Source organism: Dermochelys coriacea, chromosome 8 (genome assembly GCF_009764565.3).
Source record: "Dermochelys coriacea isolate rDerCor1 chromosome 8, rDerCor1.pri.v4, whole genome shotgun sequence".
NCBI classification, from domain to species: domain Eukaryota; kingdom Metazoa; phylum Chordata; order Testudines; family Dermochelyidae; genus Dermochelys; species Dermochelys coriacea.
Window position 1 is genome coordinate 38034564 of NC_050075.1, and position 13929 is coordinate 38048492.

Consider the following 13929-nt stretch of genomic DNA (forward strand, 5'->3'; position numbering starts at 1 on the left):
TCATTGCCATGGCACTCTTGTGGCCAAACATCTGTAGATGTTCTATCCTAAAATATCCAAAAGCTGACGTTAGCTCATGTTCCTGTGGTTGGCTGGTATCATTATAGATAAACTTCCCCCTTACACACTCCCAGCTCCCCAAAATTTAGGGGTGACTGTTAGGCCATTTATCTGTGCCAAAGTTCATAGGTAGAGTCAACTCTTGGTTACAGTGAATCAGGGCGACTGCACCGGGCCCGCATTTTGGGTGGCCTTGCAGCGGCAGGAGGCGGGCGGGTGAGCGAGGTGAGGAAGCAAATAGGGAGGCAAGCGGCAGGCCGGCAGGCAGGCAGTCAGGGAGGGGAACCAAGGAGGGGGGCCAAGGAGGACCCCCCTTACCAGAACTTCCACCTCTCCCCAGCACCTCATGCACATGGGCAGGCCCCGCCGATCAGCGCCTCCCTCTCCCTCTCAGCGCCAACCACAGATCAGATGTTTCACTCCCAGCATCAGGAGGCACGGGCAGGGACGGGAGAGGAGCGAGGGCGCAGCGTGCATGAGGGAAGGAGATGGAACTGGGTGGGGAAGAGGCGGGGCAGGGGTGGGAAGAGATGAGGAAGAGGTGGGATGGAGCAGGGGTGGGAAGAAGCAGGGCGGGGTGGGGATTTGGGGGAAGGGGTGGAGTTGGGGCAGGGCCTGGGCGGAGTTGGGGGGAGCACTCCCCGGCCGATTAGAAACCGGGCACCTATGTCCCGAGCCCTGCACCCTCCTAGGGATAGCCTTGTTAATAGGCCTCAAGCCTTATATTAACTGCTGAAACCAATGTCTTACAGGAGATAGGCCTCTGGGTTCCTTGTGTGCTAAATAAAATAAATGCTAAAGCATGAGGTGAGGGGACACTAAGGGGACACAGAGCATGAGGGTGGTGAAACAAGAATTACAGAGCCGTGGGGTAGACACAGTGCTGGGGGCACAATACTAGTGGAGATATTTGGTGGGATGACACAAAACACATGGCAGGACTGTGGGACACAGAGCACTGGGTGGACACAATCCAGGAGGACAAAGAGCACAATGGGGGACATGGGATGCAGCACTGGGGAGGACACAGCACTACAGTATCACCATATTTTATGAACTAATTGGGGACTGAGGAGTTCATAAAATAAAACAGTTCATAAAACTGACCATCTCAAAATTATAGTAAGTTTGGTGCAGAAGTTGTAGTATGGTGCACTGCATTGCTTTCTTCCTGACCTTCAAACCACTGCCAAGTGATTTCCAGTGCATTAAAGGCATCAGAATGTGAAGGGAGATTGATTTGTTCTTCATCGACAACACTTTTGTTATGTGATTTATTTTTCTGTTGTGAAAAATGGTTTGTATAACTGGTTGTCTGTAAGATTGGTATGCATAAAATCAAGGTTCTACTGTATTCACAAACACACACACACAGATGCATATGCAAACACACACATTCATGGTAGAATTGTAGGACATGATGCAGGGTAGGAGGTGTTTGTGGAGCCAGCTGCGTGTCCCTCACAACTTTTGGATAAAAACACCTGGGCTCTGATCTTCAAAGCAGCTCTACTCAGGGCATCAGGAAATGGAAGCAATGCAACCTGCACTCATTGGGGTTATTTACGTTCCAGAAACTCAGTTCATGAAAGGTTCATTAAAATGGGCTCAGATTCCAGCTCAAAAGTCTGCTGGTCTGTCCTTCCTCACAACAACTGTTCCCTGTGTCCCAGAAGCCCAATCCTTTGATTAAGAGAACAGAAGGTCCTTCTGTCCATAGAAGCCCAAAACCCAGGCAGGCAGAAGTGAGGAGAATCCCTCTCCTCGTGCCCCCAATCCCTCAGAAGCTGGTAAAGACCTCAGATCAGAGTGCACACACCCTGTATGTGGGTAAAGAGACACGCCTAAAGCTTGCAATCCCTGATCATGGGGAATAGAGGGAAGAACGCCACCCAGAGGCTAAAACTCTTAGGCAAGGGAAAGAAGGAGAGACCCCGGCCTGGAGCCCTGCAACTCTATGGGAGGAAAGAAGAGCTCATTATCAGTTGGGAGTTGGGACCTGTTTTGAGATACCATCTCTTTCCCCTAGTCAAGGATTGGGCTCCTGGGGTCTGTCTCCTTTTTAGAGGGAGATGGGGGTGGGATGAGGAAAGGCCTGAATGGAGAACGGGTATAGGGAAAAAGGGAGAACCTGCAGGGAAAAAAGTTTGATGGGATTACTTTTGAGGGTTTGGGTTTATTGAGTCTAGTGACACGTACAAACTGCCTCTGGTCGGGTTTGTAGAACTGCATTTCTCACTGTGCATTATTTTATTGTTTGTGCAAAATTGGGCAAATGATATCTATTGTTTTTAATGTTTAGATCATATTTTAAATGTATATATATGATTATGTTAAAATATATTTTCATGATTTCTCCACCTATAATCACAATCTCCTAACAATTGCCACTACCAGACTGCAGGCATAATGCATTATTAGGGTGACCATTCATACCATTTTGGCCAGAACAGTCCCCTTTTTAAGCTTTGTCCCTGGCGTCATGTTGTTTTTGGCAAAACAGGACATTTGTCCCATTTGCTATTGCCCTAAATGGGCATGGAGGAACATTCAGGAGAGAGCAAACGAGACAAATGCCCAATTTTGCCAAAAAAGTCATGAAGTCGGATCAGATGAGCGGCAATGGCAGGCGGGTTGGACTGTCAGCCTCATATGGTGGGGCTCAGGGTGTGAGTTCCGTGTGGTGGAGCTCAGGCTGACAGCCCTGTATCCCACCATGGGCTTGGGCGAGCAGTGACACCAGGTAGCTCGGGCAAGTGATGATGCCAGGTGGCTCAGGCTGCTAGCCCTGTGCGGCAGGCCTCGGGTGAGTTTACACAGTGTCCTGTTTTCAGTTTAGGGGAATATAGTCATCCTATATATTATGCAAATAAAAATCCATATAACGCAAGCCCAGCGTCTGGAGCAGTCAGTAGCAAAATCTGTAGACTAAGCAAACTAGGATATGTATTCTGCATTCGTACCAAACTGCAATATACATCCAGTTGTATCAAGAATATAGCAAGCGGCCAGATATATGCATACACTATAATTATGACATATTGTATATAGTCCCCGATGTGAATTGGGTGAGGAAAGGGTTAAAACTGTGTAGCTGAGTAAGGGGAGTAACAGATACCTTCCTGTACTGCAAGCAGGCCCATCCTTATGCAGCTGCATAGGGCACCAGAAAAGTGCCCTGCATAACTGCGTGCTGCTCCAGCCGCTGCTCCGGCTCTTCCCCAGGGTCCCTGCCCCTGTTCCACCTCTTCCTGCCCCTGCTCCACCAAGCCCTGCTCCGCCCCAGCCCCGCCCCCACTCCCCTGAGCTCTGCAGCAGGGCCGGGCCTGCACTCACCTGGGCCCCCCAAGCCAGCCTCGCCCCCCGCAGAGGCCTGTCCCCCCTGTGGGGGGGGGGGCTGCTTAGGGCCCCAGAATAGCTAGGGATGGCCCTGATTGCAGGATCGAAGAGACATTCAGCCATAGGGGAATGGGGCTGGGCTAAGGTAACCAGATGTCCTAATATTTTTGGGACCGTTTCAATATTAAGGGCTTTGTCTTACATATGCATCTGTACCCCCTTCTCCCTCCAAAAAAGGAGCATCCCGATTTTTCACACATGCTATCTGGGTCATCCTAGACTGGGCAGCATAGGTACTACTGAGTCCCCAAATCAAAAAGGAGGGAGCTGTATAAGAAGCTGCACTGAACTGAAGAGCAGGCTTTTCCTCTAATAAAGGAGCAATGGGGCTGTAGACGACTTATTCTAATTTGCTTGTTTGATCAGTGTCTGTGAGAAGCCATTTATCATCCAGTGTTACGCTTTGGTCACAAGAGGCCTGATTTTTAGCCTATGGAAGCTAGCAAGTCAGTTTTTACTGCAGTAACAGCCCAGAACACAATGGCAGAGCTACTGAGATAAATTTACTTACTTTATTTACTGAGATAAATATATTTTTTAAACCTTTTCCCTGGAAGAATTTTTCTTTAAATAAAATTTTTATATTTAATTTAAAGTCCAGTTGTGCCACAACACTAATAACCACCACAAATCAAACCAGAAAATGCAGCAAGTCCTTGTTGCCTTTCTCTTGTATTGTGCCTGGGTGTTAGAGCAGTGGGGGGTTGGGGATCTCACACACCATATGAGCTATAATTACCTAGTTTAATGTTACTGTATTTAAACACAGGCAGGGATTAAGGCAGCAGACTCCCTGGTGGGGAGGAGCTTTTATTTTGCCTATTCCACCTCTATCATAGGGCAGGACAGGTCAAACAGATGGAAGTGCAAAGAGTGAGATTTATTTGCTTGCTTTTTAAAAATTCCAAATTGATGTGGTCCTTTGAAAAGACTATGGCCATTTGCAGACTATTGCAGACTAGGCTATTTGAGCTTTAACTTTTTTCTGTCTGCATCACTTCCCTATCTCCAAATTCAATATCTACCACTTCTCTTGATTAAAAAAAAAGATTAAATGGGCATTTTAATCCAGAAAAGGCTTAGGGAAGTTCAGTGCAGCCAGAATGCCTGCAGAGATCCCCTGAATGACACAGAGAGGTTTTTTTTTCTCCAGTGCACATAATGCTTGCACTTGGCATGCTGTTTCAGAATAAGTGTGCAGAATATCAGACTCTTTGTAGCAGTGAATATTCATCATGCCAGCCAGAGGCAGAAGCTGCAGTCAGTGCAGCATCAGCAAAGGAGGCAGGGAGGAAAAAATCAGGTTAATGACTGGCTTTCCCTGCGATTTACTTCCTGCTTGTCTCCTGATCTCCATTTTAAATAAATGCATTTAATTAATAACAATGTGGTTACACTGACATGAGGGTGGAGGGGTCTGTCAATAAGAACTGGGTTAGTCCTAGACTCACAATATGTTCTGTTGGCTGGAAAAATCAGACAATTCAAAAAGATTTCCTTTGAAACTACTAAGAATAGATGGTTTGGTTGAAAGCTTTTATCTAAATGACCTCTTGGAACCACGAGCCATTGAAATCCTTACAGACAGGGACAAAATGATGAATGGGAAAGGGAGGGACAGAATGGAAGCAAGCTGCTGTCTTGGCTGAGCATGTCATGTAGTCACAAATGTCTCTGCATGGAGATAGAGCTTCACAGAAATGCTTCTACCTCCCTTTAGCAGGGGCACATCTGCTCTCACACTAAACACAGCTTTCTTCTGACAAAGGTTCTTTAAGAAAGCTGCAGAGACATGGGAGGCAGAGACAAAGCACTACTCTCATAATATATGGACAGTTCTCATTTTGTAAAGTGAGCTCCACCTGCTCTTGGCAAATGCCAGATTTTAGCTTTGGGGTAATGCAAAGACTGTAAGTATGCACAGTCCCTAAAAAAGAGAAAATAAAATGTCAATGAGAAAAAAACCTGCATCCCTGGTCCAGTCTTGATGGGAGTATTCATTTGCCAGCTGAGTGACACGATGTTTTATGCTCTGTGAAGCAGGCATCATGCCCTACACTTAGAAGATATCTCAATTCCAGACTATTTTAACCTGTCACTCTGCGTGTCAGCTCTGTTCTTCTTACACATCATTGGAATAGGGAATAAGCCAGTAAAAACCAACCCCTCAATTGAGTGAATGCACAAATCTAGTCTTCCAAAAGACAGCCATGTAAATCTGGGTGACAGACATTTATTTTATAGTCTTTCATCAAAAAATTACCAAACTCACAAACTACACAGGGGTCACTTGGCTCATTGTTGAAATGCAGCCTCTTTGGAGTGGAATGAAGCTGCTTTCTAAACAAAACAACCCTGACCACAACCTTATTGAATTGAAACTAAAGGGGGAATCTAGGGCTGCAGAAAATTATCCATGCTGTAATTTCGAACACACACTTCTTGCAAATAGTAGCAAAGGATTTTTCATGACTACTGCTGTTCATGATTTTAGTTTTATATTTCATCTTTTTTAAAAAACTGGCATATTCAGTTGTGCAGTGTCTCCGAAAGCCATGGTGGGGTGTGGTTCAGCACTATGTCAGAGGTCTGCTGAGATGCTTGCATTTGTCTTTGAGCCTGTGGGTGATGGCTAATGAGGTCAAAAAGGCATCTTCCATTTTAGAACGCAGACATGCACACACATCTGTAGTGTCAGGGAGCTGCAGTTGCACCCTGGGTTTAGTTTCTGTTTTGTGCCTATTTTAAAAATAAATCATTTGGTCATTAAACATAAGGACTACTGAATTCATTGAGAACAAGACAAAGGAGAGAGCACTACCTACCTAGTCAACTCTACTTCAGAGAATGCCTAGGTACTGGCAAGAAGGGGCCAGTCCTGTTTTTCTTTGTGATGACCTCTGACAAGGTCATATATAGCTGTAGAGTGCAGAGAAAAGGAGTGCAACACTTTAAATGAAGTGTGATAAATATAGTTGGGGGGGCAGCTTTATTTAGACCATTTTTTTAAGTTCAATAAACAGCTTAAAAGCATTTATTAAGCTCCAAAAAATAGGCAAGAGAAGCACAACTAATCCTGTTAAGTGTAAAGTTACATCTAAATCAAGAGTTTGTGTGTTAAATGCTTGTTGATCAGACAATAAATAACTCTTTATAGAGGCTTTAGAAACTGAGGGGTAGGTGACATTTATCCCTGATCTGAAATGCCTGAACATGCAGTGATAGTACAACTGAACTGTGACCTTCCTGCCTGACACTCCAGATATAAACACTGTTGTCAGGTAAATCAAGCAGAAGTGAAATTTCTTGAAAAGGCTGCTGAAGCCCTGCTACTAGGAAATGATGGTCATTAACCTATTATGTTCTGGCTGTAGCCATCTCCCTGCTTTTGAGTTCCTCAGCCCACTCTAAGGGTAATTAGTTTCCTTTGGCTTAGTGAGTATTAAGGAGTATTAATACGCTTATTTTATAAGGGCAACAAATATATTCAAGGGCTTCAATAAAGACAGACAAGTGGAGACTTAGTCTTGGTGCTCACAGAATCCTGATTCCAGGTTAGATATTATGGGTTTGCTAAATTTGGTTCCACTATAGCAGAATGATTTGTGATGTATATTACTCACTTAATCTGGTGAGTAGAATTGTGTAAACAGAACCAGATTAAAGGGACAGTATCCTGTTTTGCATTAGATTTCAGTGGTACAGACAGACACACGTGCACTTCGTAGTATTGTTTAACATTTTCAGGCAATGTAGGACTCCCCACATTGTGCTGTAGGATATACCCCTTTACACTGCAGAAAGGGATCTTAAATAGCCCTTGCAGAATACTCTAATCCAGTTGTTCCCAAACTTGTTCCGCCGCTTGTGCAAGGAAAGCCCCTGGTGGGCCGGGCCGGTTTGTTTACCTGCTGCGTCCGTAGGTTCGGCTGATCATGGCTCCCTGTGGCCGCGTTCACTGCTCCAGGCCAATGGGAGCTGCTTGAAGTGGCGATCTGCCAAACCTGCGGACGCGGCAAGTAAACAAACCGGCCCGGCCCACCAGGGGCTTTTCCTGCACAAGCGGCGGAACAAGCTTGGGAACCACTGTCCTAATCATAAGATCAGGTCTCTGCTCAACATAAAGCCAGTGAAATGGCCCCTCTCCCTGGTATAAGGGACATGTTGAGGACAGGAGGAGCATGGCCAGAATACACTGTGCTCCGGTTGTTTTGCTGATAGAGTGGTCTATAGAGGGGCATAATAAGACAACACACTTTAAAGAAACCTTGGGGCTATACCTTATTGCACTGTGCAGGCCTCTGACACAGTCCAGAATTAGGGAGGTCCACAAGTAGCTTATGGACACCTCTGTCTCTCCCATTTATGTGCCCAATGCAGGAATAGAAGAAAAGAGAATCAGTATCAGGGTTATTTGGAAGGAGTGATGGATGGGGGTTGATGGGAAGGATAAAACATTTATTTGTCAAATAAAGCTTGATTTAAAGTGTAGGATATAAGAGGTCACATTTTCTGTACACAAGAAGAAAGAGGATCAATTCCTAACTTGGAACTAGGCCAAGACATACACTGTTCAGTTCAGTAATTTATTAATTCAAGGAAATGAGGGGGATATCAAATGTACACACATTCCCCAGGCAAAAAACTTAATTAAACCAGAGTGAAGGATGAAAGTACATATTAGTGTCTGGGGTGTTAAGCGACTTGCCAGAACACTAGTATTGTCAAAAACAAACATGAAAAAAGTCAGGTGTTCAAAATTAATGTTACAAGAAACTTACAGGAATGTTGTAATTTTGTAAAAAGAAATGACACAAAGTTCTGTTAACATTGCAAAAAAAATGAAGATATTTGAAAACAGGGAAATTCAGTTAAGCTCACCAAAATAACCATCCCAAAAGAAGCAAAAACTCTGAGGCAGTTTTATCTAGCCATATTAATAAATGTATGTATATATGGTAAGTTAAGTTCCCATACATAACACAGGTTTATCTAATAACTGACCACAGAGCTAATGTCTCTTTGTCATGTAGGAGGCAACAACTTTTCTTTATGATCACACCATCCCCAGGAGAAGCCATGCTTTACTATTTCCTGTTTATATGTCCCATACTGAAAACAATCATCTTACCTTACTCACAAAGATTCCATGGGCCACCTATTACACAAATGTCCTCAAATACATGCTAATGTAACACGTAAACTGCCCTTATAGGGTCTAGAACATGAAAGTACAACTAGGGTTGCCAACTTTCTAATTGCACAAAACCGAACACCATAGTCGCACCTCTTCCCTAAGGCCCTGCCCCCATCTCGCCCCTTCCCAGAGGCTCTGCACTTGCTCACTACATTCCCCTTCCCTTGGTGGCTCGCTCTCGCCCACCCTCACTCACTTTCACTGGGCTGGGGGTGGGGTCTGGAATGTGGAGGGGATGAAGGCTCTAACTGGGGGTGTGGGCTCCGGCGTGGGACCAGAAATGAGGGTTTCAGAGTGCGGAAGGGGACTCCGGGCTGAGGTAGGGAGTTGGGGTGTGGGAGGGGGTGAGGGCTTAGACTGGGGGTGTGGGCTCTGGGGTGGGGCTGGAGATGGGGGTTTGGGGTGCAGCAGGGGACTACAGGCTGGGGGGTGGGGCTGAGAGATTCAGAGTGCGGAACAGGACTGTGGGTTGAGGCAGAGGGTGGGGTGGGTGGGGATGAGGATTTGGGATGGGGCTCAGGGCTGGGGCAGGGGTTTGGGGCTCGGGGTTGGGACATGGGCTTAACTCGGGCAGCTCCCAGGCAGCAGCACAGCAAGGCTAAGGCAGGCTCCCTGCCGGTCCTGGCACCGTGCTGCGCCCCGGAAGCAGCCAACAGGTCTGCCTCCTAGTCAAGGGGCCCAGAAGGCTCTGCGCACTGCTCTTGCCTGCAGGCACTGCCCCCACAGCTCTCATTGGCTGGTTCCTGGCCAATGGGAGTGTGGAGCCGGTGCTAGGGGTGGAGCCCCTTGACCCCCCCCGCCTAGGAACCAGACCTGCTGGCTGCTTCCGGGGCACAGTGCAGTGCCAGAACAGGTAGGGACTAACCTGCCTTAGGCCTGAAGCACTGTCGACCAGACTTTTCACGGCTCGGTGCTGACCGAAGCTGCCAGGTTCCCTTTTCGACTGGGTGTTCCAGTCACCCTAAGTACAACATCTGCATGAAAAGCAAAGATCAAGAAGCATCACACATGTCAGAGATTTGTATGTATGCAACCAGTTTTAAGGAGAGACGGTAAAATTAAAAATGCGTTCTTTATTTCTGAAACAAGAAAACCCTTTGGTTTGCATACATAATACCTTTAAAACTTAAAACACCTATGCCTAAAATTGCAGAAGCTGCAGAACCACATAGTGAGATTCAGAAGTACAAGAGATATTACATGTTTCACACTGACCACAGAAGAGAATGTAGGAGCATTGTGGGACTGCTGAGAGGACTAATTGCAATGGTCCAGCTGAAATGCTCGTGCTTTTGGTCTACTCTACCACTGCAACAGTGCATGCAGAGTGGTGCAGTGCAGAATATGGTGATGAGATTTGTTCAGAGCAAATGTAATTACAATGGTGCTGACAGTGTTTATGCACTATTGCAGGCACATTTGTGTGGACAGGAAGTGTGTTACAATCATGACAGGTGCTTGCAATTGTATTTGCAACACTACATTTCTCTAGGGTAACAAGAACAAGGTTTTGATCAGACTTCAAAGGTTTAAAAGGTCATAACAAATAACTCCAAACATAAGCATCAAATCTTCCCCAAAATACTCAGTCTCCAGCAAATACTCAGGACAGATAAAATAAATGTGAAGTTTCTGTCCAAAGTTGGGAGTTTGTAAAAGTACATAAGAACATAAGAACAGCCATACTGGTTCAAACAAAAGGTCCATCTAGCCCAGTATCCTGTCTTCCCACAATGGCCAATGTCAGGTGCCCCAGAGGGAATGAACAGAACAGGTAATCATCAAGTGATCCATCCCCTGTCACCCATTCCCAGCTTCTGGCAAACAGAGGCTAGGGACACCATCTCTGCCCATCCTGGCTCATAGCCATTGAAAGTGTTGAAGACTCTTCAAATAGTAAAAGAACAAAACAAACGAAAAAAAGCTTATTTTTCAAACTCCCTACAAATGTAATCCACATCACATTTGGTCAGCATATTGTTAGTGGCAGAAGACCACACACGAGAAATTTCAAGTAAACTGGTTAGTTTTGGCAAAGTTGTGGCAGTGAGATTCAAAATTGAGTTAATACTTGGAAAGCTAGTTACAAGCTGCCTAGCTTAAAGCGTGCCTGCTTCGTTTGGTACGTTAGAAACCATGGCAGAGTTCTAAAACCAAGCAGGGGCTGTTAGACCTGTGAGTCTAGCACACCAATTAAGAACTTCCCTAGTTATGTCCAAAGTACTAGAAGGCCTGAAATGTCTGCAAAATGCTGATGACAAAGCTTTCTTATATTTTTATTTGACAATGAGTAGCTTCCAAAATAAAGTGATCTACCATATCTCATTTGAATGCCAAGTGTGGGGGGAGGGGGTCACCAAAATCTGAAATTTTAGGCCTTGCTGTTATAGAGTTACAACATGACAAGAAAACTTACAAAGAATTTTCCAGTCTAGGAAATCACTGAAATATTTACTCTCCTCTCCAAACATCTTTGCCAATTCACTCCCAATTTGACACCAATCATCCCTCTAATTTCCGACTTTGCATTCCAGTTCATAATCTGTCAAGACTTTCACTTTTCCTGAGCATTTTAGAGGAGTAGCCATACTTGTCTTTAAAAGGGGAAAAGGCTATGGAGAAGACGGTCCACAATTATGAGGCACGATTTGGAACCTTGTTTGAAAGAGTCCCTTAGGCGCGACAGTTTGCTCTGTATATGCTATATTAGCTGATTAATTGTATTTGATGCTGCTGTAAGATTTTAATGTTGTTTTGACTTTTTCAGAACCTGAGGCAGGAGAGGTTTCCCCCCCAGTGGGAGCTGGTGTGAACAGCAACAGCTGGACCTTTAAATATGGACCTGGCAATCCCAAACAAGCTGGTCCCGGTGAGTTGCCAGACAAATTCATTATCCCTGGATCTCCTGCAATCATCTCCATCCGGCAGGAACCACCAAACAGCCAAACTGACAAAAGTGACTTCATAACCTTTGGCAAGAAGGAGGAGACCAAGAAAAAGAAAAAAAAGAAGAAGGGAAACAAGACTCAGGAGAAAAAAGAAAAGGGGAACAGCACTACTGACAACAGTGACCAGTGAGGGGTTTATACTGTCAGAAGCCAGTTAGCCAGTTTTTTTAATATTGGCAGATCTCTCCTATGTAGCAACTCCCAACTTCTTCCTATTGTTAACAAATTTCCAGTATATATAGACTTCAGAAATCCGCAGGAAGTTCACAGTGTCTGTCTAGATTGCTTAACAGGTTTTGTCTTGAAAAGCTTTATTAAGTCTGGTGTTAACTTTTTTTCTCCACTCTGGCTTGTTTTCAGACTCTAAAAAGCAGACACAAGTTTCCTTTCTCCTACGCCGAAAAGGAGAATCTTCACAGTACAGCCAGTGAGAGGTTGGACTCTCTGCATTGTGATTCCTGTGATCCTGTCTTGATGACACTTACAGGACAAGTTATAAAGTTTTAATATTGTGCACCCTGTGTCTGATTGGAAACATTTGTGTGCAGATGTCAGCTAGGTGATACAAGATCAGATTATAAAATGCAAGAAGAGCTGGTAAAATATGAACAACAAAGGAAACACCTAATGAACATAGTGTTCAAAGATGTTCAGGCTGGGGAGGAAATGTTTCAAAGGAGATGACCAGACTTTTTGAATCTAGAGACTAGCTTTGTGGAATACTGAGTCTTTTGCATGACGTATTGTACACACTCCAGCAAATAAAAGCTCACATTTACAACTGTTTAAGATATCATAAAGTATAACTCTCACCAAGCCATTGGCTATATTGTTAGTATAAGTCCTGATTATACTAGCAAGTATGTCCCTCAGAGTGGGACAACAAGGGATGGGCTGACATCTAGGGAAAGTAACTGACTGTAATGTTTCCTCTACATCCCTGTTTCCAGTCTATTTAACATTCTTTTGCACTTAATATCTCTTAAAAGGTCAGAGTATTTTCCAAAACAGATATGCAAAAGTGAGAAAAAGAAACACATTATCTATGCTATTTGATATATTTATTTATAAAGAAAATATAGCTGTAAATGTTAAAGAAATATGATGCCCTTTAAGCCAAACAGAAGTCAATCTACAGCTATTAGAAATTATAATTGCTGCTATTAAAGTGCTTTAGAGAAATTGCCTGAAACATCTGTATTATATCGGCCACTTGCCAATCACAGCTTTATTCTGTCAGGTCACTCGGGCGCTGCCTCTTCCAATCACAGCTTTATTCTGTCGGGTCACTCAGGCGCTGCCTCTTGCATGTATTAATAAATACAAGAATATAATTTTTTGCATTAATCTGCACTTTGAATACACAACATTTGCAAACAAACTGTCCTAATATAAAGAAGCAGAAGCAAACTATTTCTCACACAAGAAGATCTACTAACCTGCTAGCTCTGTGCAGTGTCTTGGTGTTATCTCCCACACAACCTTTTTTGGTTTTAGTTTTACTTTTCTATGAGATTATGAATTGCTGACCCTACTAACACTCATTATGTAAAATTCAAGTACTGTATGTATGCTGTATGCTCTTATAAGAATCCTGAAATATTTATTCTGTGCTTGTGTATGTGAATGTCAATGGAACTATTACCTAGACTGGACTTTAAGCTTTACTGTTGAATGTAAATCCATTCTTTCTTTTTTGTACACTTGTGGAAAAGTGGAGTAGTATTAATTTTTTAAGCCACTGTTGGTTATCAGTTTTTGTGTATGAAACACAAGTAAAATATCTTTCTTAAATCAAGAAATCAGTGACTCAAGGGCATTTATTTATGGATGGTTATAAAGCAACAGCTCTGTGAATTGCTACAAGCTAAGACTACAACTGGTGCATTGATTGTATCATTTGGTATCAGTGTTTGGGCATAGACCAATACATGAATTTGTAAACAGAATATAGCGCTACAAGGAATTCTAAAGAGATGCCTAGAGTATTTTACATTCACAGAGTAAAGCTCAAGGTGTCCTACGAACCTTAGCTCTATGAGATATCACACTTTTCTTAAAATTTCTAATGCTCACTGTAATCTAGGATCAAAGAGAACAGCTTTGTTCTTTGTGACATGTCTGATAAGTTTTAAATTTCCAAACTGCAGAGAGTTCATAGCTGGTCAATTACTACTGAGTTCAAAAACCTGCCAGTCTTGAAAACCATAAAAGGTAAAAAACCTGATTCAAAGGATTTCATAACTCAAAGAATGAATTTTATGAAGCACCAAAGGTCCTGTAGTCCAAGAAATAGGGGTCTGTTTAGATTCATTTTCATTTGTG

The 13929-nt window shown here is 43.8% G+C and overlaps 1 protein-coding gene across 13 annotated transcripts in view; it reads left to right on the forward strand.

Annotated features, from left to right (window-relative positions):
* LOC119859699 (protocadherin alpha-C2-like) overlaps positions 1-13406 on the forward strand; it is a 290055-nt gene extending 276649 nt beyond the window's left edge. For 10 of the 13 annotated variants that reach the window (XM_038412114.2, XM_038412113.1, XM_038412118.2 and 7 more), the window contains exon 4: positions 11424-13406. In XM_038412114.2, coding sequence (XP_038268042.1) covers positions 11424-11734 — 311 coding nt within the window. In that variant the 3' untranslated portion in view covers positions 11735-13406. The remainder of the gene's footprint in view (positions 1-11423) is intronic. The other 3 variants (XM_038412124.2, XM_043520203.1, XM_038412117.2) reach the window with 1 other exon arrangement.
* Positions 13407-13929: the final 523 nt, after the last annotated feature.